Below are 26850 nucleotides of genomic sequence, written 5' to 3'. Positions count from 1 at the left end.
GAGCAACAAAGGAAGAGAAAAAGAGATACAGAGAGGGAAAGAGACTGGGACAGAATAGGGGAAAAGTGGTGGAAAAGAAAGAGAGAGAGAGAGAGAATTAATGTTCAAGTTAAATTTTATATTAACTCTTGGGTGGCTGTATTACCCAAGTAAAAACAGATATTAAGTTATAAAACTACTTCGTGGTAGCTGCAGCCCTGCTAACGGCATGCTCCCCCGGCTGTGTCCCTGGCGGACTGCAACTACCACTCCGTAGGCGTGGTTTATTATTCGTCAGTAGAAAACAGGAAAAGGAACACACACATGAGCACGACTTCACAATAAAAGAATATAAGATTGATAAACGTATAAAAGATGTAATTAGACTGATGATTGAAACGTTACTTTATGTGTGTGTGTGTGTGTGAGAGAAAGATGTTTTCGTATTTAGGAATATAAAAACAAGTTATTTTCATTGCATTGAATTCTGAGAAATGCACATATCCAGAACGGCCAACTTTACAAATAAATACAAGTACAGAGGCACCTGACTTTGGCAACATCAAGTTGACATATTTCAACCTGCAGCTTGTTTTTCTCTTGCGCTTCTCTGAGTGTTGTCTCGCGGGCCGGATTCAATCCCTTAGCGGGCCTGATCTGGCCCGCGGGCCGCCTGTTACAACTGTAACAAGGTTACAACTTCATGTGAGCAGGTGCAGCGGCTGCGTCATAACGAGGAACGAAAGACACACCTGCGAAATGATGATGTGGGCGTGGCTTTGCGGTGTGAGTGGGAGGGAGCAGCGTGGATTTTCTATTTTTTTTTCTTCCTTTTTTTCTTAGCCCCCCCACCTCTTTCCACTTCCCCTATACCTGGAGCGGTGCCGGGCGGGTTGCCACTCCACAAGTTGCCGCCACTCCGCTCCAATCATTCGGCCGGGGAAGACGTCATGGACGTCACGGACAAGACAAGTGGAAGAAGCGACTTTGAATGGGTGTACGACGACCAGCCGCACACGTCCAGGAGGAGAGAGATATTGGGTGAGTGTGGGGGGGAGACCTCCATTTTTTTTAATATTGTAAGTTGGTAACAAGTGCTTCTAGCCGGTTAAACCAGTTTATTAGCTCTTACTCAACCTGTCACCACCGCTTTATAGACACACAAGTCAGCAACGATACCTGTAGTTAAGTTAACCTTTCCCTTTATCGGCATAAAAATAAAGGAACGACCAGGGGCGGTTCTAGAGTACCTCTGGGGTGAGGAGGTGGGGCTACTGGGCAGTACACCTGTCATACATTTCCCCCGTACTTTATATGATTTTGATCATTTCAAATTGTGTACACTGCATAACTATTATTATACAGGATTTTTTTTAACGAAGGACCGATCTTGTCTTGGCCATTTTAGTTCTAATCCGGATCGTTTTGGTCCCTCGTGGCCGATGACAACGCCCTTGCAGATTGCCGATACTGTTTTTGCACAAAACCTGAAATGTATAACCTGGACTTATTTTATTGATTTTTGGTACTGCACTCATGGCACTGTTGTTACGATGCACTTTTCTTATTTAGTCAAAAATGTTGCACTTATACTAGGGTAGTCTCTAAGCCAGGGGTAGGGAACCTATTTGATCCAAAGAAAATACCCCCGCCCCTTTTCTTTTGAGATAGCATGTATTTAAAGACAAAATAAATTAAAAAAACAACAACCCGCTCTTCAGCTAATTCTCCAGCCCCATTTTATTTGACTGTGTGATATTTGATGATTTGATCAAATCTATGAAAGGATGATCATGCCAGATCCTGTGTCCCATATCAACATAATTAAACCACTTAAAATTTGTCTCCCTCCGGCAGTTACCCAAGAGCGTTGAGGCTCATTTTGTCTGTCATTTTTGTTCTAAATAATGGTATTAATACAAGGTGCAAGCAAAGTTATTTTGTAAATTTTCACAAAATACTGCAAACGAAGATACCAACGTATTTACCTCCGATGCAGATAACGCTGGGCGAGGGGAAGGATCAGCATGTGTATAGCTCTGCCCATTACTACCCAATCAAATTATTCTGGCTAGTTTGCTAGAGTTGTTGGGTGTTTACAGTTTGTTGTGTGGGTGTGTGTCCATTTAATTTTGTGAAATGAACCCGTATCAGTTTGCACTTAAAAAAAAGGAAATAAAGCAAAACTTCCTCATAAAATGCACATTTTTATTTTCTTACATCCTATTTGCCCTAAAAAAGGGGAAAAGTCAGAACATTGTACACTTTGTTCAACTGGGATATAGTTTAAGCTCATTTTAAGAATTATTTTCATTAACTTTCGGGGGAAAAAAGAATGAAAATATAGTAAAACTTGGAAAAAACAGGTTAAAATATTGTAAAAATCCAAATTACAGCTAAATTATTGGCCTGTATGAATAACCTTTATTGCCTCCACAGTGACGAGGAACAATAAGAAAACCTTTTTACTGTCAACTTGGGTAAAACATTTTTGGGTACTAACCTTGTCCTCATTGTCCCTTTGAGTTTCTACAACAGAAATTTTACTACATAAATGCTAAAAACACTACAATATCAAATTTAGTGCCTTAAACGGGCACCATACTGTATATGTTAATTTGCTTTAATTCTGAAAAGAGGAAAATACTATAGAAATACTACTGCACATGTAATATGATATAAAAATACCACTGCAGAAATATTAGAACATGAATACTAAATAATACCACTATGGTAATATTACAAAAACACTAAAGACATAATACAGAAATACTACAAAGATACTACTATGGAAATACTACAAGAATACTTCCATAGAAACACTGCAGAAATACCACTACGGTAATACTTTATTACAAAAATACTACTACAGAAATGTTAGGACAGAAATACTAAAAAACAAGTACAGTGATACTACAAAATCCTGCTATGGTAAAACTACAGAAATAGTACAAAATTATTTCTTTGCAAATACTATAAAAATACTACTGCAGAAGTACTAAAAAATTAAACTACAGATATACTCAAAAAATGCTAAAAAATATAAATACAGGGATGTGACAAAATTAAATGTCAAATTTAGTGCTTAAAATGGGGACCTAATCTTTTAATTTGCTTTAATTGTGAGTGTTTTAAAACCCATTTGAGAAAACAAATCTATTTAAAAACAAATGTAAAATAATATAACGTGTAGATACCGGCTTGTATAGTTATTCACAAATGTAAGAATTGGATAGGTCAATAGTATCGGCTCCTTGTCCACATTTTTTAACTCTATGCGACCCGCCACTCCAAATAGTTGCCCACCCCTGGGCTAGAGGGAAGTAACTTTTCCTACTTTTATTACAAATAACCTATTTAACCCAAATTTCAACAAATTCAATGAAATGGGAGGTTTCGGTTACCTCCATCACAGCTTTGTGACGTACTAAGAAGAACCTGGGAAAAGAAAACCCCCGCCCCCGTCAAACTGTTCTTACTTTAATTGTTACTGTTGCTGTATAAACACAGTCCGTTTACATTTTTTTTTTACATTGCTTTTTCAAAAATCTCCCACAGGAGCTTGACCCGTCTGTTTACTCGGTTTGCACAATGGTGCCGTGATAAAGGCCTGGTAACCAGGCACAAACAACGCCTATTCTTTTCCACCTATGTTTGCTGCTAAACACGTGCGCGTGCACGTACAGACACGACGCGGCGCTTGAGAAGTTGGCAGTCATGAGTGTCCACTTTTTCATGCGCCAATTTATTACCAGTAATAGTCTCTTTGGAATTCTTAGGTCATGTGATGACAGTTATGATTGTTTGTTATTAATATGAATATCATCGTTATTATTAAAGATCAAGGCCAAGTTACAATTCAAAGCTTAATGCCAACACTGAATGGAAATACAGTATAAGTATAGGAGTCACATAAAAACGTTATAGTAAATGGGTTTTAACACTTTAAATACAAGGATATGAAATCAAACTGATCAACAAATCATTAATAATATTCCGGATTAAGCCACTTATTCCTGAGATTTATTTTTGATTCCTTTGCAAAAATGTGCCTTGCCTTGCAATACCTTGGATGAGAAATTGGGAACCGTGTACTTGTCTACATTTCTTAATCCCTTATGTAAAAAAATCCATGCTATTTTTTTTTTCTGTCTTCACATTTTCTGCACATTGGTTTCAATTGAAATTAAAAGCTGTAGAGGTGTGCGTTGGTCAACAGTTTTTGTTCATATAATCATTTTACTGGTTATCACTTGGATTGAGTAATAGAAGATAAAATAAAAACAAACTTATCCCATTGGCAATATTTTGGCTCATTTTGAACATTATAATTCTCAATTTTATATATATATATATATATATATATATATACACACACACCGTATTTTCCGCACTATAAGGCGCACCTTAAATGAATGATATATTTTAAAACTTTTCCATACATAAGGCGCACTGCATTATAAGGCGCTACAGTAGAGGCTATAGTTACGTTATGCAACCATTAGATGGTGCCGCACTAAAGGGAATGTCAACAAAACAGTCAGATAGGTCAGTCAAACTTTATTATTAGATAACAAACAAGCTTTCCACAACTCCTTTCACTCCCAAAATGAATAAACAGCTATTTTATTATTTTCTCTGAGGTAAAGCATTTTCGTGACACATCTTTAACATCTTTGAACAACAGCAAGGCATAACATTTTACTTTTTCTCCCATTAGTCAACACGCAAAAAAACGTCTGATACTGTTATGGTAAATTAAACGTTAGTGCAATCGCACTATAGTGACACTCGTAATGTGCAAAAACAATAACAAGTGCAAAGCAATAACAATAAAGCAATAACATAATAACTGTAAAACGTAAACACACAAAAGAAAAACATAAAGCTCACTCTATCAGCTCCTCATCTACGAATCCCTCAAATTCTTCTTCTGCAGTGTTCGAATTGACCATCTCAGTGAATGGGCCATCCAACACGTCTGGCTCCGTCTCATCAAGGTCGTCATTAATCGAGTCAGTGCCGCTGTTGTTGTCTGGCAGTTCGGGGACAATTCAACAACTCACTGTTCAAGTGTGTCCTCCAACTGTGGCCATCTCGCTTTATTGGCACAGAAACTTTGTTTAGTCTTCTTTACTTGGCGCAGCTCATCCTCATGCTTCCTCCACTTCCGCACCATTGATTCATTAATGTTAAACTCTCTTCCTGCTGCTCTATTTCCGTGTTCTACTGCGTGACTGATTGCCTTGAGTTTAAACTCTGCGTTGTAAGCGTTTCTCTTAATAGGAGCCATTTCAGGGTCTTTATACAAAGGCACAAATAAAAGCGAATCATTGTTTAATATTTCCTAGTATGCACAGCGCACTTCTACGCGAAAAATGGAGTCTGTGGCTGCTTACCGTAAGTTGCGAGACCTTTCGTGGCTCAATATTGATCCATATATAAGGCGCACCGGATTATAAGGCGCATAGTCAGCTTTTTTAAAAAACAGATTTTAGGTGCGCCTTATAGTGCGGAAAATACGGTATATAATATATATGAATTTTATTGTTACAAACGAAACAAAACAAATATAATAATATGAGAACAATAATACTTAAAATAACTCTACTGTTTTGGCAATGATCAAGTTATTCATTTATTTACTTTCCAGTACAGACGCGTCCCTACTTACGACCGTTCAACTTACGAAAAACGGTAGATATGATAATTTTTTCGGGATGTCGAAAAATATTCGGACATGTTACCTTTTTTGGAGTACAGGACGGTACTGTCGTGCTTCTTTCATATATTACCGACATGTGGCGCTGTGAGAGGTCACTCATCATCCACCCCGAAGATGAAATCTGCTTCCTCCTCCTAGTTGTAAACATTATTTACCCTATCACCTGCGCGCAAGAACATTTTTATTGTTTGATATTTGTGCATCCATTCAATATGGTTTGTGTAATGTGTAAAGAAGAGGTGAGCCGTTTCATTTAGAATAAAAGTGGAATAAGAAAGCTTGATGCGGTTGAGAAAATGGTTGGATCACTTTTTTTAACTACTTTTTTACCATGGAGGAGGAAGTCACCTAACTCCTGAAGCTTATCTTCTAAAAGTAAGTTTAACTTTAGATTTATAGAGCATATTATTTTATGGAATGTTTGTTTTTTACTCCAAAACAATACAGGTTACTTATATAAAACATACATTCCATACAAAATATAGCACACAAGCAACATACGAACAAATTAAACTTACGAATGATTGTTTGTAAGTAGGGCAGCTTCTGTACGTAATAATTTTTTTTTTCCCCTTTCTTAACACAAAATAGTGACAAACTGCAACAGTGTTCAACTTGATGCTGTACATTGTTGCCATAGAAACAAAAATCTTTCAAACCGCCTCGCTGGCAAAGTTTTGAACAGTCCCAACACATATTGATTTATTTACTTTTTATCAACTTTGTGATGCTATCCAGAAGCAGTCCTGTGTTTATTTTACATTTTGCTACAGACAGTTTGATTACATTATTGTATTTTTTTTACACATTAAAATAAGTATCATAAAAAAATTAATAGAGAAAAAAAATGCCTAACTGCTTTATGCTTTTGTTGCTCACCGAATTAATCATTTAGAGCTAAAAACTTTTTTGTTTGACTTCAAAGGCTTGTTTGTCTGGATTGTATGACCTGAGGGCCCAAAAACATCAACGGTGTCCTTTTCTGTATTCTTGTTTTCACAGGTGTGAAACAACACAATAGGTTGCTTGACACCTCCAGGCCATTAAATATTTAAGAGACTTATTTTGAATTAGCATCTGCTCTCATGAGTATAAAGCTTAGTGAGGAAGTCTCGGTACCTTTTTCCATTATTATCATTCGGCTACCGAACCATGATGAATACCAACTTTTCTTTGATAACAATGCAATCCTCTGTTTGGATTATCACATCAAATTAAAGGTTAACTCTCTACAGTATGCACACTGTTAGGCAGGCTAAAATTGTCGATGTCTAGATTTTTATGCCGTCTGGTTATTCATTAAACTTCATGTCCTATATTTATGAGATAAGACACACAAAGTAATAAAAACGTAACAGTTAGCTGCATAGAACAGAACAGAACAAACCAACAAGCCTTGTAGAGATGGTGTCACATGAGTGCCTTAATTCAAAATATGAATTCTTAGGTGGGTGTTAAATGCATCGAGTGATTTTAATTGCAATTGAACAATAGTTGGAGCGAGTGCAAATGAGTTAAATATTAACGTTGCAAAGGAGGCTCGGTCAAGTCAAAGGCAACTCTCGGGGATGTGCTGTAGAAATGCAAATAAATCACACCCCAAGCTTTTGAAATATTCAAATCCTTTCTTTGTCACTCTTGACACCCCCCTACAAAAAGAGTTGCAATGCAATACTATAATCCTTTATTTATCGCGGTTAAGAGGGACTAGAACTCGCTGCGATATGCAAAATTCTGCAAAGTAGAACCCCCATTTTAGCATATGCCCTGCTGCCCCTGCACTTGCAGCAATAGTCTAGGGATAATGGATCGCAGTTGCAAGGGTATTGTTCATTTTAGGTGGAAAGTACAAAAAAGAAAAAATTCACTCCCTCGGCTACCACTCTCAGCAATAATCAACTGGGAATAATTGATCGCGGCCGCATGACACAAACTTGCTCGCACTGCCCCTGATCTCAGCAAAAGTCGACTGGGGAGAAAGGACCGCAGCCAAAACGGTGTATGTACTGTAAATTCCAGACTATAAGTGGCGACTTTTGTCACAGGCTTTCCACCCTGCTGCTTATGCAAAGATGCGGCTAATTGATGCATTTTTTTTTATAATGGCCGCCGGGGCGCCCGAGCAGTAAAGGTCAAGTCAAGTCAAGTCAAGTCATTTTTATTTGTATAGCCCTAAATCACGAAGAGTCTCAAAGGGCTTCACAGATTGTTACACTATATTACACAAACTATTTTCAACCGACAAGAGGAGTAGGTTATTCGTATGCAATGGAGTAGAAGTGAGTTTTAAGTTTAGATTTAAACATTTCCACTGAGGTTGCAGATCGAATCTCAGGGGGAAGAGCATTCCACAGCACCGGTGCCCGGATGGAGAACGCTCTCGAACCAGCAGAAGACTTCTTTGCTCTCGGGATCATCAGAAGACCAGCACTCTCAGATCGTAGGCTTCGGCCCGGGACATAGTGGCAGATCAGATCTGAAAGATAAGAGGGAGCAAGTCCATGTATGATTTTGTACAATACTAAGAGAACTTTGAAGTCACATCTTTGGCTAACTGGGAGCCAATGCAGGTTAGCCAAAATCGGTGTTATGTGATCGTACTTTTTTGTCCTGGTTAAGAGCCTCGCTGCGGCATTTTGTACTAGCTGAAGAGACTTGATTCTGGACTTCGGGAGACCGGAGAGTAGTGCATTGCAGTAATCGAGACGGGAGGTAACAAATGCATGAATTAATGTTTCCGCATCAGACTGAGACAGTATTGAACGGATTTTAGCAATGTTGCGAAGATGGAAGAAGGCAGTTCTAGTAATTTGTTTTACATGCATCTCAAAGGATAGTTCAGGGTCAAATATGACACCTAAATTTTTAACTGAGTCACTCTGTGTGATGTGACATTTGTCAATGTTCACAGCAGTTTTTGAGAATGAGTCCCGGCATTTAGAAGGACCAATGACTAACATTTCAGTCTTTTCAGAGTTAAGACGCAAGAAGTTGAGTGACATCCACTCTTTTATCTCAGTGAGACAGGCCTCCAAATTTCCACAGTTTAGTGTGGAAGATTCCTCCAACGGAAGATATAGTTGAGTGTCGTCTGCATAGCAATGGAAGCTGATATTGTACTTGCGAATAATATCACCTAACGGAAGCATGTAAATGTTGAAAAGTAGGGGGCCGAGCACTGAACCCTGCGGAACACCGCAGGTAACATTAAAGGGCTCAGATGTCGTTTCACCATATTTAACACAGTGTGTCCTATCTGAGAGGTAGGATTTGAACCACGAGAGGACAGCTCCTGAGAGACCAATCCATTTTTCCAACCGTTCTAGTAGGATATTGTGGCGCACTGTGTCAAAAGCAGCACTAAGATCCAGCAGCAGCAAAAGTGATGAAGCGCCAGAATCCATTGACATTAGGAGATCATTTGTTACCTTGATCAGAGCTGTCTCAGTAGAGTGGTTAGCCCTGAATCCTGATTGCATGGATTCAAAAAGGTTATTCTCCGATATGAAAGCATTCAGCTGCTGTGCCACTACTCTTTCGAGTACTTTAGAGAGGAAAGGTAGGTTTGACACAGGTCTGTAATTACTTAATATTTCTGGATCAAGGTTGGGTCGTTTCAGTGTGGGTTTAATAACGGCGGACTTAAAAGCTGCTGGAACTACACCTGAGGAGAGTGATGTATTTATAATATTTAGAACTGAAGGCCCAAGGACGCTAAAAAGACTTTTAATAAGTGAACCTGGGAGCGGGTCGAACTGGCTAGTTGTCGGTTTGGCCGCATTCACCACTTGTTTGAGATCATCAAGTGACAGTTCACTAAAACCGGCCATTTTCCCAGGGCAGCCACCCTGTCGTGCATCTGTAAATTTCAGTCCTTTAATACGTGTGGTACTAACAATATCTTTTGCAATTTCTTCCTGTATGCATTGAATCTTCTTAGTGAAGAAGACCATTAAGTCCTGAGCAGAGTGTGTCGAACTGTCTGCGATAGGCTGTTGCCTTGTAAGCGATGCTACAGTGTCAAAAAGGGCTTTGGGGTTGTTCTTTTGAGACGCAATCACCTTCGAAAGGTAGGCCGATTTTGCAGAGGCAAGGGCCGCTTTATACTTTAACAAGCTGTCACACCAGGTTTGATGGAAAACCTCAAGCTTGGTAGCGCGCCATTTTCTCTCCCATTTCCTGCATTCTTTTTTAAGGGTTCTAGTTTCCTCAGTGAACCAAGGTGTGCGTCTTTTAGGACGTGATTTTAGTTTTATGGGCGCTATTGAATCCAGCACACTAGTCAGGGTGGTATTGAACTCATTCATGAGTGAGTCAATCGAGCCATTGTATTTAGGAAAGGACGCAACTGCTCCAGGAAGGAGTTCAAAGAGCTCAGAAACTGTGCCAGTGCTTATATTGCGTCCGCTAGATCCCTCAGCTTTATTAACTTTACATTTAGTTAGCACCTCAAATGTCACTAAATAATGATCAGAGATAACAGTAGTACACGGTAGCACCATAATGTTTGAGGTTAAAACTCCTCGAGTCAGAATCAAGTCTAGCGTGTTCCCATTTTTATGGGTTGGCAAGTCAACCAGTTGAGTAAAACCAAATGCATCATGTGGGTCATCGCCTTGTTACCGAGCCCTATACTTCGCTCTTGGACCAAGTCAACGCGGTGAACAACAGTACTGTGCAAGAGGTGTTCAGAGTATCCAACAATTGTCACGCTGTTGTAGACGAGAGTGCTGGGACATCAGACGAGTCAGTAAAAAGGGCAATTCCATCAGGCTCCAATGGTTCTGTGACATCAGAAGAAGTTGCTGCTGTCTTCAGTGCTCAGTCCACTGGTGGCGTGGGTCAAGTGATGGGAACAGATGCCAACTTCAATCTTCTGCAGAAGGGAGATCAGTCAACGGCACTCCCACAGAGTCAGCTTGTTGGTTTACAAGAACAGGACAACACAATAAGCAGAACCATGTACTTTGTGCATAGACACAAGAGACCTACCAGGCGTGAGAGAGCTGTCGAGTCGCCTAGTGTGATGAAACTACTGAAGCATTGGAGCAGACTCACCATACAGAATGGCATGCTCTACAAAATAAGGAAAGATCCTCACATGGCCAAGAAAATCTTCCAGTTTGTGGTGCCTGATTCATTGAAACAGAAAGTCCTTCAAGGTTTACATGACTCAGCAGGTCACCAAGGCCAGAACCGTACTTTGTCTCTGGTGAGGCAAAGATTCTTCTGGAATGGCATGGAACGTGATGTTGTGAATTATGTTAAATCCTGTCAGCGCTGTGTAGTAGGGAAAACACCGGAACCACACAACCGTGCACCACTCAAGAACATAGTCACCTCTGAGCCTATGGAGTTGGTCTGTATAGACTTTTGGACTGCTGAGCAAGAGAACAAGTCTGTAGATGTCCTGGTCGTAACTGATCATTTCTCCAAGATGGCGCATGCCTTCCCTTGCAGGAATCAAACCGCCAAACAAGTTGCTCGCCGTCTGTGGCAGGATTTCTTCCTTGTCTATGGTTTCCCACGGCGTATCCACTCTGATCAGGGAGCTAATTTTGAGAGCAAACTGATCAAAGAGCTTCTAGAGATGGCAGGGGTGGAGAAATCCCATACGACTCCGTACCACCCCATGGGAAATGGAATTGCAGAACGATTTAACCGAACATTGGGAGATATGATCAGAACCCTTCCCCCTCAGCCCAAAGCAAAGTGGCCACAAATGCTGCAGCAGCTCACATTCTGCTATAACTGCACAGAGCATGAGACAACAGGGTTTGCACCGTTTTACCTAGTGTTTGGTAGGATCCCTCGTCTCCCTGTCGATGTCATGTTTCAACGTGCTAATACCAATGATGCTGTTGTCAGCTACTCTGACTTTGTACGCCATCTGAAGAAAGATCTACATGAAGCTGCTCAAATTGTACAGAGGAATACTCTCAGAGAACAAACTCGTCATGCCAAGCTGTACTACCGTAGGGCCAAAGGATCACCTCTCGTCGTGGGAGACCGGGTGTTGATCGCCAACAGAGGTGTCCCGGGGAAACGCAAAGTTGCAGATAAGTGGGAGTCAACCCCGTATGAAGTCATATCAGTCAAGCCTGATCTCAATGTCTACAGAGTCAAGGATTGTCTGACGGGCAAAGAGAAGGTAGTTCACAGGAATTTGCTGCTCTCTGTTAGCTTCTTGCCTTGTGAGGATGATCTGGCCAGCGAATCTGAACACTCAGAGTCTGACGCTGCTATGCATGGAAGTGATGTATGCCCTGATTTACCTGACGCGGTTGAAGACAGTGATGTCCGTACAGTAAACTGGGTGATACAGGCAGGTGAAGAGCAAGTTCATCCGGAGGTAGAGGATAACTCATTAGACAGCAGATCTGATGCCCAGTCCGACTCTCGCAGTGTTGATACATCCAGTCGAGGAAGTCAGCACATCCCCAAACAAGATGTTGACCATACTTCAAGTGACAATACGGAAAGCCCATCACAGTGCTCTGAAAACATGATCCCTTTGGGTATGGGTCTCCCAGACGAGACCCCATTGAACACTGACCATCTGGACGCAGACTCCCCTGATACTGACTGTTTAGACTTGACTGCCCCAGACCTTCAAGCTCAGGTTATTTGTGCTCAACCTAACCGTTATGGTCTTAGGGTCCGCCAGTCCATCAGGCCTCCTAGTCGTCTTATTTGTCAGATGAATGACCATGTGGTAGGTGACAATCCTCTGTCCGCAATATCTGCAAGTTCCTAGTTTAAGTTCAGTAGAGATGCACTTTCAGTTTGAGTAACAAAGCTTGAGTAACAAACAAGAATTGTGCCTATGTGAGCACTTACAACTACAGGAACAATGTTTGATATTTCAGAGATGTAACAGGCATCTTTGAGTCTGTGCTTAGTTAGGAGTTTGATCGCCTCCTTTCTTTTCACACTCCTTTTTGGGAGAGTTTTAGAACTGACATGCACTTCAGTTTGTTCCTTGTAATACTCTACCAGTTTTCGTGTCCTCTTTTTCATCAGTATTTGCCTTTTTGGCATGTGATTTTTTTTCTGTTTAGTGTAGCACTCCCATATTTAGCAGAATTTCAGGGGGGTGTATGTAACGGGTGTAATAATAACTTTTATTTTATTGAAATTCCTGCTAAAATATGTGTATAGTTTTTGGTAAATGTCCTGCAATGCTGAGTCCAACAGTGCCATCTGCTGGTATGGGGTGGGGTTTGGTTTTGGCTTCTAACATGTGACCAGGAGGCGGGGTTTTGTCAGTTTAACCAGAGTACTACAAAGGTAAGACATATCTTTTGGTGCTCCACAAAATAAGTTAATTTTAAACTTTATAACCCCAGCTGACAAATCTCTCACCATGCATAGTAATGTGATTGATATTGTCAAGCTGTTTAGGTTTATTTTCGTTTTGTTTCTGTTTTACTAAATCTTAATTCCCCTTGTAGAGATCAAAGAGATCAGACCCAGCAGAAAAAGCTAATGTTGTGACTCATCCATTTGCAGGTATATTGTACCCATTTTTATACTCATTATTGTTTTTATTCCTATTTTTCATATACATTAAAAAAAAGGATGATGTTGGTTAAAATTCAGAGTAAAGAAAAACATGTTGAATTCATTGTAAACGTTAAAAATCCACTATACGATCTCTTGTTAAAAGTATCTTGTTAAAATGCAAAGATTTATAAATGTATTGTGATATTCTAAAATGTATTTTCTGTAAAGTGAAAAGACAGCTCTTTGATATGCTTTGTTGTCAGTTTAACCAGAGTACTACAAAGAGATCAAAGAGATCAGACCCAGCAGAAAAAGCTAATGTTGTGACTCATCCATTTGCAGAACTGTAATAATAAAAAACCTCATCATCCAGTCCAGCGTGAATGTGGATCTTTGGTGGGACACGTACAACGCGGTTACATTGGTGAGAGTGAGACAGGTGGAATATGTGCCGAAGAAGACGCAAGTTTAGTGCAACTTCACGCTTTGTGCATGAATAAAACCATTATGAACAACTATCATGGAAAAGTTCTCAATCGAAATGGGAATAATTTTAGGAGCCTGTTTAACTGTCAACAGAAATAATGTTGCGAAACGAACGGATTACAAGAAGCAACATCCAACAAAGCAGAAATGTTATAGGCGGCATTATCGTTTGTTTTGGAGTAAATATTTCACACAGTCGGATACTATGTATTGTTCTTTATGTAACAAAGCCATTTTTGCGGACATTCAAAGAAGTGGAAGAAGGCCACGGGACGTAATGGTGAGTTACCTCAGTTTTATAGTTTTCGGATACCTTGTTTCAGACTGATCGTGATGTTCATCTGATGAGTATATTTTGAAATGGTCATCATATCTTGAATACCCTTAACCACTCGGGTCGTACGGCAGCCTGGTGGCGCCCATCCCTCTCCAAGTCAACAAATGTCTCCACCCAGTCTGGAACCAGGGACCTTTCTCATGTTAGGCAAATGTGCTAACCACTACTACAATAGATGATCAGGGATGCACGGGTGCTGTTCATTTTAGGCATGAAAAATGGAAAAAAAAGACTCCACGCAAGGCATGAATTTGCTGACTTAGCCCTCACTCGCAGCAATACTCAAATGGGGATAATGGATCTTGTCGAAAACTCTGCAGCTCATTTTAGGCAGGCCACAATAACCTGCTTCAGCAGCCCAGGATGAAAAAAAAATGCACTCGGCTGTCTTCTGCTTTCAGCAATGGTCAACCGGGGATAATGGATCACTATCTCAACCGCATTTCATGTTATGCAGACCATAATGGCCCAACTCCCATCTACAGTGTCTTCTTCCTGTCCTTGCCTGCCGGAATACGCAATCGGGGACAAAGGCGTGTGGCCGTACCAGCGCAGTTCATTTTTTGGTTGGACAGAACAAGAGAGAGCAGAGACTCCTGTCCCGACAAAAATGTGCCAGTCCCTGCTCGCAGATAGATGTGATCGGGGATAATGGATTGCGTAATGTTTTCAACTCGCGATGCACTAAGGCTGCGAAGTATGAAGCGCAAAGTAGCGAGCTATTACAATACTCATTGGCATTTGCATTGGATATTCTACTTGTCCACTAGATAGCGTTAATTTTCCAATTTAAAATTTCACTTGGCTGTTTTCAAAAGTCACACAATTGCTATGATCCTTCTTGTGCTGACTTGCTCCAATTAAATCTATCCTGGCTAATACCACTGGTCCCTCAGCAAAGCAACACCTTTGCCAATTAAGAGGAAAAATGATACCGGGCATCCTCCCATGAGACAACTTCCTGGCTCATATTTGTTTACGGTTGTTGAGTTTGAAGGTTGCACTTTACTGATTTCAGCTGATGCGCCATGATTGCGCAGTTGACTCATTAAATTTGTATTTCATCATCACACTATTTACTCATGGAGCATTATAGGAAAGACAACAAAACAACATTTTACAATGTGGTACCATAAGTAAAAATAGTGTCTGAAGGAGAACGTCCGGGCATCGGTTTCTCCCCCAAAACTCAATGGATCATACAGCAGACAACGATCCAGTTTACACCATCAAGTGCACCTCTGAATGGCTAAAAAAACAAAAGGTTCTGGGGTGACTAAGTCAAAGTACAGATTAAAATCCAATGCAGAGGCTCTTGTGTGACTTTAAATGGGGAGTTTATGCTAGAAAATTCTCCAATGTAGCAGATTTGAAACAATTTTGCAAAGATTGGGCCATAATTCCTCCACAGTATTGCGAAAGACTCATTAACATTTGTCGTAAACGTTTGATGTCTGTTATCGCTGCCATTAGTGGCCCAACTTGCCATCAGGGGGAATTCCTTTTTTTGTGCCTTAATAAATTGAATCAACATTTCTAAACTGCATTTTGTATTTCCCTGGTTTTGTCGGTGTGATGTTAAAATTGGTTTGAAGATCTGAAACCTTTTGTGATTGATAAATCAAAAAACACAGACATCAGAACGGGGGCAAATACTTTTTCATGGGACCGTATCGAGAGTTTCCTCGGGTATTAAATGTTATAAAAGTCACTTTCCCTTTTCTAATTTTCCAGTGTGGATTAAGGTTCTCTTTTCTTGTTCTGATTTTGAATGTCTTCCCAGCAAGGAAAAAAAATTGAATAAGGGTACACACTTAAAAGCTTCAGCTTCAGCCTCCTTTCTTTGGGCACATGCTTATGTATAAGATTATTCCATATTTCAGCTGTTTCTTTGTGCAAATACCGGTAATTCATTTTTTCCATCTGTTAATTAATGGTGTTTTTACGCTGTGCTTAAATATTAAGCCTCAATGTTATTACTGAGACGACCGCGAGAATATTGTCCGACATTAAACCGATTTGTGGTAAAGAAAATGTTGCGGACCGCTGCTTTAAAGTACTGTAATGTTTTTTCTTAAAGAAAAGTATTCTGCTTAAGTGCTGAATTGACCACTGAACAATCTTTTTTTCACCCCCCCTTAGCCAAGTACCCCGAGATCAAGTCCCTGATGGGTCCGGACCCTCACCTGAAGTGGGTGGTGTCTGGCATGGTGCTGACCCAACTTCTGGCCTGCTACCTGGTACACGATCTACCGTGGAAGTGGGTCCTGTTCTGGGCATATGCCTTCGGCGGCTGCATCAACCACTCTCTGACGCTCGCCATTCACGACATTTCGCACAATGTCGCTTTCGGTAACAAGCTAGCCCGGTGGAACCGTTGGTTCGCCATGTGGGCCAACCTGCCCATCGGCGTTCCTTACTCGGCCTCCTTCAAGAAGTACCACATCGACCACCACCGATACCTGGGCGGAGACAAATTAGACGTGGACATTCCCACCGACTTTGAGGGCTGGTTCTTCTGCACCCCAACCAGGAAACTGGTGTGGCTCTTCCTGCAGCCGTTTTTCTACGCACTCCGACCCTTGCTGGTCAACCCCAAACCCGTTTGTAAGCTCGAGGTCCAGAACTTTGCTGTCCAGCTGGCGGCTGATGCTGTTATCCTCTACCTGTGGGGGTTGAAGCCGGTGGTTTACATGGTCGCCGGTTCCATCTTGTGTATGGGGCTCCACCCCATTTCTGGACATTTCATTGCCGAGCATTACATGTTCATGAAGGGACACGAGACGTACTCGTACTACGGGGCGCTCAACTTGATCACCTTCAATGTGGGCTATCATATGGAGCATCACGATTTCCCCAGCATCCCTGGCAGTAAGCTACCTCAGGTGAGAGTGAAGTCTTTGTTAGCAATATACAAAGTTGCCAATATTTAAATATCTATTTCAGAATGGATAAAAACAATTTCCAGTCTGGATCTTTGTTTCCCCTTTAATGCAGGGGTTTCAGACCCACGGTCCGGGTGCCCCAATCATGGCCCTCAGGATACTAGTTTAAGGCTCACTCTATGATAAGATAGGTAAAGGGACAGTGGGTATTATTTGACCACTAGATGTCACTTTGTTGTGTCGTGCAATTGTAAACAGGCGCTAAAAAGTAGTTATACAAACTACGGTGAAAGAAAAAATAAAGCAGATAGGGGAAAAAAGAGAAAGAAAAAAAATAAAAGAAGGAACAAACAAACAAAAAGAATGAATGAATAAAAGAAAAATGAAGGGAAAAAATAGGTAAAGGGGAAAAACTAAATAATAAGACAGGAAAAAACAAAAGAAAGAAAGGGGAAAAAATTGAAGGTAAGAATGAAGACAAGAAAATTAGGAAAAACAGAAATTGGAGAAAGGAAGACAAACCCAACGCTGAAATGTTTTCACCATTGTCTAACGTATGTTCGAAAACAGAAAACGGAAAATAAAATAATGCACATTTATATGATAGTTCATGTATTTTTGCTAATTATTGTAAATGGTCTACATTTGTATAACGCTTTTTAAGTCACTGAAGGCCTCCCAAAGCGCTTTACGATGTGCTTCACACTTACCCATTCACACACACAAACACCGATGGCCGGATCTGGCTTCTTGATTTTGCTCTAAAAATGCACCAGATTAATGTTTGAACTTAAAATGTACAAAATGTTCTCCCGGGACCCTTCTTGAATATCCACCAACCAGGGTCTCGTAAAGTTTTTGTGCCTAAGTGTAAAAGGGTGCAGTGTAAGCATGTTACTTTAAAAGATTAATTATAGTTACTCACTACTTCTTTCAAAAAGTAACTGTGTTATTAACTGAATTGGTCCGTAGTAAGAGTAACTAGTTACCAGGGAAAGTAACTTTTATCGTTAATTCCCCAAAAAGGTTGTTGTATGTCAAAGAATTGGACATTTTCTAAGCAGTATTTGAGTCAGTCGAATAAAGAGGAAGAACAGACGGGTGGCTTTGGTCTAGAACCTTGTAATATTTTTGGCACCTCACCAACCACAGATTTGTCCTACACCTGGAAGTGCAACAAAAAGAAATGGTAAACAATAACAATCAGCATGTATGTAAACAAACAAAACGGACGTACGTAAATACGTATGAAAAAACTCACTGTGGTAACGCCGGAAAAAAAAGTTTGGTTACCCCGGGATTATTTAGAACGGCGTCATTCCCCAAACTTGTTCCGTGCATATAAAATTAAAACACTTTCTCCGAAATGCACTTAGTATTTACGACGTATGTCATACGTCATGGGAATGACCTCCGACCAATGTCGTAATTTTGTCCCGTTTGAGCAGTTTATCAATGCGGAACATCACACGGGCAACTGATTAACCAATAGCGCTTGAGTGACCCACAACACAAGGAAGCTATTGCTTCCTGCTTGCACCATGAAACCAATTGTCCGACACTAAACCTGTTCTACCGTAAACACGATCTGACTTTATAAAGAAAAGCCCAAAGTCATACCTGGAAACCAGTGATGTGCGGTGAGGTTCGTGTCTGGTGAGGCACAGTCAGATTTAAAAATAAATGAACCTACCGTATTTTCCGCACTATAAGGCGCAACGGGTTATAGGGCGCACCCTGAAAAAAATAGTTTTTGGTCCTATATTTGACATACATAAGGCGCACCGGATTATAAGGCGCCACAATGGGAACGTCGACAAATCAGTCAGATAGTTCAGTCAAACTTATTACCCCCTTAACATTCCGAAAGCTTGCAAAGACGAAAATACGTGTCGAGAACACGTGCGGATGCGGTGTCCGTACGATGTCACTCAAATGCATCGTTCCATCATTCGGAAGGTTAAAGTCTTGGGATTCAAGAAATGCCAACCATTCCTTAGTTTCTATTTTCTTTTTCGCTCGCAACTTTACTGTGCATACGACAATAAACACTTGGAATTGAGTTTAATTTAAAAATGGACACTCCATTCCATCCATTATCTGCACCGCTTATCACAGAAACATCGAGTTCAGTCTGAAACGGGATACAGGGAAAATATATAGCCGGAGTAGCTCACCGAAGTTGTTGTGTTCAATAATAATGTGCAGCCATGGTCCTCTTATATCCGTGAGTGTAGTAAATCCAGGAGAATAAAATATTTACAAATACAGAATAGTAAAAAAATGCTTTCTCTATGCCGTCAACCACGTGCTTTTCACATTCATCTTTTTCGGCCAATTGCAGGCTTTGTTTTGCCGCTTAAGCCTATGCCAGCCTGTAAATGAATAACTTTAGCCAATAGTGATCGATTCAAATGATGATTAACACTTTGGTTAGCCAATGAAACGCTGGTAAATATATCCCAGCATACACCGCGGACTACTTGGCGTGCGGGGGAAAATCTAGTCGGCGGCTGCAAGTTAGTTGCAAGACTTTTTCGAATTAATATTGATCCATAAAGGGTTAGGGTTAGGCACTGTATTATAAGGCGCATGGTAAGCTTTTGAAAAAAACAAAGGCTTTTAGGTGCGCCTTATAGTGCGGAAAATACGGTACTCCTTATTCGGCATTCGATTGGCTAAGCAAGAGAACCATGTATAAACCGTTTCATATGAAGTATTTGTCTGACCTTAACCTATGAATGAAATATACCCAATTTTTCTTGTGAATAAAAGCGTGAATAAATAGCTCAGTTATGAAAAAAAAACATGCATTGAGGAAAACATACTGAGTGGCTTGAATTTATGTTATCTTGCCAAATGGTAAGTGGGTGGGCTAACCCTCAACCATATCTTGGTCAACATATCTTGATTTCCCTTGACCGCCAGCGTCAAAGGGACACCATTTCCTGTGGTTCTCCAGGCCAACATCGGGTCTTGAACCGGATAACCTTGCGTGTTAGGCGAATGTGCTAACCACTTCACTACGGAAACATAATACACTAATTCTGATTTTTGGGGCTCGGGTGTAAGCCAAATCGGAATCCTTCGTCTCACTGTTGCCCTCTGCCATGAGGCTAATGAATTGCGTGCCTCACTCTGCATCTGCAATCAGCACAAAAATATTTCACATACTAATTGTATTAAAAATATTTAGAATGTAAAAAACTGGAAGTTAAATAAGAATGATCTTTAAGACCTAGGAAATAGAGCAATCTAATATACCATGATTTTTGTACTATTAGACACTCCTAAAAACTCAGAAACTGGCCCAAAATTAGAATGTGGCCTTACAATTCGGTGCACCTTTATATACAGTACCAGAAAATACGGTGAATAAAATTGGAAATGCATAGTTACAATAAAACAATACTGCATGCGTTAACTGTTCTGCCTTTGACAACCTTGGAGTCGTCTTTGAGTGCCCTCTTGTGGTTAATAGGGTAACTGTTACTAAGAGTAACAAAAGAGAAGCGCAGAACTTGAAGTTTCAAACACTAGTTGCAAATCCTCTGTTGTTTTTATGTTCCATGAAATAAATTATATTAATTTGAATATATAATTTAATTTTTAATGCAACCCAAGCTCTTACTGTAGTTTTAATTCCATGCGGCTTGAATATGCAAACTATCACAAAAGACTACTTTTTTTAGGTTGTACCTTATAATCCAGTGCGCCTTTCAAGTGCGTAGTATATATTTTTAATTTTATATTTCCATGATGACGGGTGAGGGTGCAAACTTTGTAGGGGAGGTCCAATTAACCGTGCTTGTGAATAAATACTAAATGTCGATTCTTCCACTGGAAAAAGAGAACCAACCCCATTGTGAATTTGCATGTCATCAGCGGCACACAAGTCCAAATTTCACACGCACCAGTGGTTTAGGGCACGTTACTGGTACTCATTAGTTAAAGGTATTTGTTACTTTATTTCAGAAGTAATTGCATTACCCCCGTGATTACTCTGATAGATATTATCGAGTCACAAGGCGAACCCCTAAACTGGTCTCTATAAAACGACTCTTGGAAGCGAACAAAGGGAGCCGGCTCCCTACCAATCAACAGCGTTTTCCCTCTGAGACGCCTTTTTTTAATCTTGTGATTGGACAATATGCATTTTTAGGAGATTCTGTGTTGTTGATTTAAATCGGTTGAGAATAAAAAATGTTTTGTATTTTATCTTTTTTTTTTTTGTAGATTTATAAATATTTTGATTATATTTCCCGTGTTTTTCAGTGATCATTTGTTAAAATAAGAATTTAAAATGTATTTTTCATTGATCTTTTCCTTTTTGTTTTATTTTTTGTTTAATTTGTCTTTTTCCCCCTTTTTCCTCATTTTCAAATCTTTCTGTGCATAGTGTTACACAATAATTAGTGTTAAAAGTGATTAAAGCAACAAAAAACGACAGAAGAGCCAGCTCTTTTTTGTGAGCCTAGCCGAAAAAGCCGGTGCTTTAAAATAATCATAATTCCCATCCCCCTACTGGTAAGTTAACTCTGGTCAAAAACGTCACCCGGGTTTTACGCATTTACAGACTCTGCCCTACTTACGAGATATTTTACGTACAGTCGTAAGTTGCTTCAGTGCTATATTTTGTATGTTTAAGGTTTTTATAGGTAACCTGTATTGTTTTGTACTAAAGAAATAGACATTTCATAAAATAACATCCTTTATAAAGATAAATAAAAAAGTTTAACTTACTTTTGGAAGAGTTAGGCGTCTTCCTCCTCCATGATAAAAAGTGGACGAAAAAAAGCGATCCAACCATTTTCTCAACCGCATCAGGCTTTCTTATTCCACTTTCATTTGAAAAGAAACGGCTCTCCTCTTCTTTACACTTGACACCAACCATATTGAATGGATGCACAAGATCTCATCTCATCTCATCAGCTGCACCGCTTATCCTCAGTAGGGTCGCGGGGATGCTGGAGCCCATCCCAGCAATCATCGGGCAGTGGGCAGGGGACACCCTGGACTGGTTGCCAGCCAATCGCAGGGCACATGGGGACAGACAACTCACTCGCTCAGTCATACCTAGGGACAATTTGGACCGGCCAATTCACCTGAAAAGCACGTCTTTGGAATGTGGGAGGAAACCGGAGTGCCCGGAGGAAACCCACGCAAGCACGGGGAGAACATACAAACTCTGCACAGTAAGGCCGAGAGCTGGATTTGAACCCACTCAGGAGGTTCCCACGACCTCAGAACTGTGCCGCACACGCGCTAACCACTGCGCCGCCGTGCTGCCGGATCCACAAGGTATTAAACAATAAAAATGTCAACGTTCTTAACGCGCTGCAGATACAGTATAAAATGTTTACACACGAACTAGGAAGAGCAAGCGGATTTCTTCTTCAGGGTGGATGCTGGGTGAGCTCTCACAGCGCCACACACCGGTAGCGGTGGAAAGAAGCACTACAGTAATGTCCTGTACTCGGAAAAAGGTGCACACAATGCAAAATCCATCTTACAGCAATATTTTTCGTCATCCCGAAAAAAATCTTCGTATCTACTACGTAAGTCGAATGGTCGTAAGTAGGGGAGCGTCTTTTTAAAGTAACAGAACTAATTACCTTCCCTCATGACTAGTTTTACAGTAGAGTATTTACTTTACTAACTCTGTTATTTTTTTGGAAGAAGTATTGAGTAACTATTACTAAATCGTCCTAAAGTAACATGCCCAACACTTGTCAGTAGTATGATGACACTTTTATCTTATTCTGTTATATTTTATTGTTTATTTTTTTTTATTTTTATGAAGTACTTTGTTACAGCAAAAGGATTATCGTAAAAGGCCCCACAAATAAAGTACCTTTCCATTTCAGGTGAAACGCATCGCAGCCGAGTATTACGACTGCCTGCCCCAGCACACGTCATGGATGCAGGTTTTGTGGGATTTTGTGTTCGACGACAGCATCGGCCCCTACGCTCGAGTTAAGCGTGAGTACAAATTCAACAAGTCAGAGTAGAGAGAACTCTACCCGGAGAAGAAGGACGATACCCCCAGTCCGCGAATACCGTGCCGCTATGCACGTCGCTTTCAATGCCGGATGCGCTCGATCTAGTCAGGTGTGAAACAGAAACATTTCCTCCATTTGCAGCACAACTAGCTCTTCTTCCTGGTTTTCTGGTCAACATTCAACAGTGAACATTGTTTTCAATGTAAGGTCAACATTTTCATTTTTTAATTTTACTCCCGTCGTTGAAAAAAAATGAACAATGTTTAAAGTGGCTATCACAAACCCTAAAATCCACGCGATCTGTTTTCAAATCAATCTCCGGATTAAAACATGGACTACAGCCAGTGTTCCGTCTAATTCATCGGCAAAAGGTCACTTCAGAATAAATTTGCACTTGTAAAATATAAAAATACACAGTAGAATAACCAGTGTTGAATTCATGCTCTCTAGAAAAGGACCATATTTGTACTAAGGTGTTAAAATGTTCTCTTTAAATCCCCAATGTGTAATAGTTGACCACTAGATGGCAGTGTTTAGTGCAAGCGCGGGCCAGTGCCACATATCACATCGTAGCGGCAGGAGGCCGGTCAGTAATGGCGACGACCTAAGTGGGGATTCCACTGAGGAAAACAAAGACAATTTTTGATCAAAATTAACATTGGTATGATGGTTCAAAAAAATGTTTTTTTTCCCCACTTTTTCCCTTTCTTTTTCTTTGTTTTTGTGTCTTTCTTGCTGTCGATCACCCCTTTCGAGGGATATGACCAGGCTATATAGATAGATAATATTTCATGTATTTTTTGCCTGGTATTCAAATCAATTCTTTTCTGAATGTGTTTTTTTGTACCACTAGTAAGCACTAAATATTACACACTGACCCTTTGAGCATTACATTTGATAATTTTGTAGTACTTCTGTAGTATTTTTGTTGTTGACACCCACAAGTTCTACATTATTGTGGACACAGTAAAACAACTGGTGTTAATTTAACACTTCAAAGTAGCACTAGTTATTTTACTGTGTACGCAATAATTTTGTTCAAAAATAGAAAATTGTGTTATTTGACACCGAAAACGAACACTTTTACAGTGTACGTGGCAAAATAACTAAATTTAACACTTAATATTAACACTGGGTTATTTACCTTTAATATTGTATTACTGTAATTTAACAGTGCATATTCTTGGGTACAGTGTAATAATGTTCCTCTATCACTTAAAACACACTGGTTAGTTTACAGTGTACATAGTATTCATGTTAAAGATGGAGATAAGATAAAAATAACAAGTGTTAATTCAAGACTTTAATTATAGTGTTAATTTAACACTTTATAATTAACGTTAACACTTTATAATTAACACTCATTAATTATAAAGTATTAGTATTCGTGTTAAAGATGGAGATAAGATAAAAATAACGACTGTTAATTTAACACATAATTAAAGTGTTAATTTAACACCTTATAATCAACACTCGTTATTTTCCTTATCTCCATCTGCAACACGAATACTATGTACACTGTAAACTAACCAGTGTTTTTTAAGTGATAAAGGAACACTATTACATCGTACTAAAGAATATGCGGTGGTAAATTACCCTAATACAATATATAAGATAAAATAAACCAGTGTTAATGTTAATTTAAACCTTAACACTGGTTATTTTGCTGCATACACAGTAAAAGTGATCGTTTAAGTGTAAAAAAAGGCAATTTTCTATTTTGAACGTTACTGTATACACTGTAAAATAACTAGTGCTTCTTTGAAGTGTTAAATTAACACTCGTTATTTTTATCTTAACATTGATTTATTTACTTTATATTGCATATGTACCTACAAGTGTTTAAAAGAAGCACATTTATATTATAGTTTGTGTGCTTTTGCTTATGATTTGGTTTCTTTTAATGAATTAATTGTTACCATTAGGTAACACACTTTACTCTTTTATTGAATACATTTTAAAGTTACCTCAGTGAACATATGGTCCTTATCTCCAGAGTTTTGAACCAACACCGCTTATTGTACTGTGTACATTTTTTCCACCGATTCTCATACGCTCAAAATTACATCGGACGTCATGATGAGACGAGGCGTTCAAGGCCGCAGCAGAAATGGGAGCACTGACGTAAAACAGAGCACTAGTGTCATTTTTGTGTGTAAATGCTCAGTTTTTTCCATGACGACTCTGAACTCCACTTCGTTCGGAGACCTGAGATGAAAAACGTGTCCAGAAATGTTTCATATATGTATGAATGCTAACATGTTAGCTTAAACGTGTTGTCCAGGCGATAAAAAAAAAACACAATAGCTTAGAAGACTCTATACTGGAACAGTCTTTTTGTGTTTACCTACTCCGTTGTTGTTTCTATTTAATTGTAAGTAAAAGAAATGTCTTTTTTGTCATGGATATCAAAGTTGTGAAATATAAACGCCTTTGAAAGGATACTGATAACACACATTGCCTGGCCTGTTTATCGCTCATGTTTCGTTTTCAGACCATACGAAAAATGACTATTCCGGCCCAGTTTTGTATTTATTTAATGAGAACGGCGCCGAGTGCAACAATCCAAACTCCTGCAAAGACAATTTCACTTGAAATCTGTGCACATTCTTCCAGATGACTTTGCATATTGGCAGAGAAACACCCTCTGGTCTTTTTAAAAAAAATGTATACATCCCTCCCCGACCATTTTGCTACCTTAAACAGAGAATGTGAGTCATCAAGAAAATAAACCACGGTTTTAAATGCACCACTTTCCTCCCTTCATATAACCAAATGAAGAGTCGGGTTCATGCAAAATTGAAGACAACCACATAGGAAGGAGTGGAAAGCTACCACGTTTTCAGGTTGTTGACCTTTTTTTTTTAAATAAAAAACAAAAAAAACACCACTGAATGTTTATGAGTATAGATTGCACTTTGACGTAATCGCATTGAGTGCTAATGACGGCAATGGACATCAAACTTTTCGTGTAGCATCTCCGGACCATCTTTTTGAAGCTGAGAGCTACTTTTTGTTACTAGTTAGCACAAAATGCTGCCGGTTCGATAATAACATTGTTCATCCCATCCTTCTATACTGCTCCACGCTCTTTTCACTATGCTCCCGGTCACATACTGGACCAAATTCCCATGTATTACTTGCTTACACAGTAGCTAAAATCATTAGCCTACCTACACTCAACTTCTCAGACTTGTATAACAAATCCATCATCCGTCTGGCATAGGATATCACTCACCCACTACGCCAGGGGTCTGAAACCTAGGGCTCTTTGAGTACATATGGCTCGGAGATAAAGCAATACTTGTCCAAATTTTATCTGAAGCATTCCAAATCAGGAGTATAGTAGATTGGGCGCATAGCTGACATAACAAGATGACATGTTCGGTCCAGTATATAAAGAGCATACTCCCCACTCCAGTTTACAATCGATGTGTCACACCAACAAACCCAATTTTGTCTGTATGTCGCTAAGGAATCCTTTAAATGGAAGCTTATTAAACATAGGTTTACTGTTGAAACATTTATTGATTAAAAACCCACAGCAAAACTGTAAACCGGCACACAGAGCAATTTGATTGGTTGAGAGATAGGGGTGGGTGGAGCTATGCAAACGGCACACTTCTGTCTGCATCAAAGATAAATATCCACTATCCTTGTTTGCAGTATTTTGTAACATTTTTAGAAAAGAACTCTGCTTGCGCCAAGTTTTAAAACCATTATTTCAAGTGGAATATGTGTTGATATGGGACACAGGCCCTGGCACATTATTCTTTCATAAATTTGATCAAATCATTAACATCACACAGTGAAATAAAATGGGCTGAAGAAGTACTCTTTTTCTGGAGAGCAGGTTTGGTGGTTTTTCTGAAATTTCTCTTAAAAGTATGGCATGATTTTCTCAAAACAAAGACAAAAAAAAATCCAAAT

At 39.6% G+C, this 26850-nt stretch overlaps 1 protein-coding gene across 1 annotated transcript; it reads left to right on the top strand.

Annotated features, from left to right (window-relative positions):
- The first annotated feature begins 835 nt into the window (after positions 1–835).
- On the top strand, positions 836–25375 carry degs2 (delta(4)-desaturase, sphingolipid 2). Its single transcript, XM_088353960.1, has 3 exons — positions 836–1020; positions 16176–16918; positions 22786–25375. The coding sequence occupies exons 1-3, from the start codon at positions 930–932 to the stop codon at positions 22927–22929; spliced, it is 978 nt and encodes a 325-aa protein (XP_088210086.1). The 5' UTR covers positions 836–929; the 3' UTR covers positions 22930–25375.
- The last annotated feature ends 1475 nt before the right edge of the window (positions 25376–26850 follow it).

This window comes from Urocampus carinirostris, chromosome 15 (assembly GCF_059441175.1).
Source record: "Urocampus carinirostris isolate Australia breed hairy pipefish chromosome 15, RoL_Ucar_1.0, whole genome shotgun sequence".
Taxonomy (NCBI): Eukaryota; Metazoa; Chordata; class Actinopteri; order Syngnathiformes; family Syngnathidae; genus Urocampus; species Urocampus carinirostris.
Note: the sequence above shows the minus strand (reverse complement) of the source record. Positions and strands in the feature narration are given on the sequence as shown.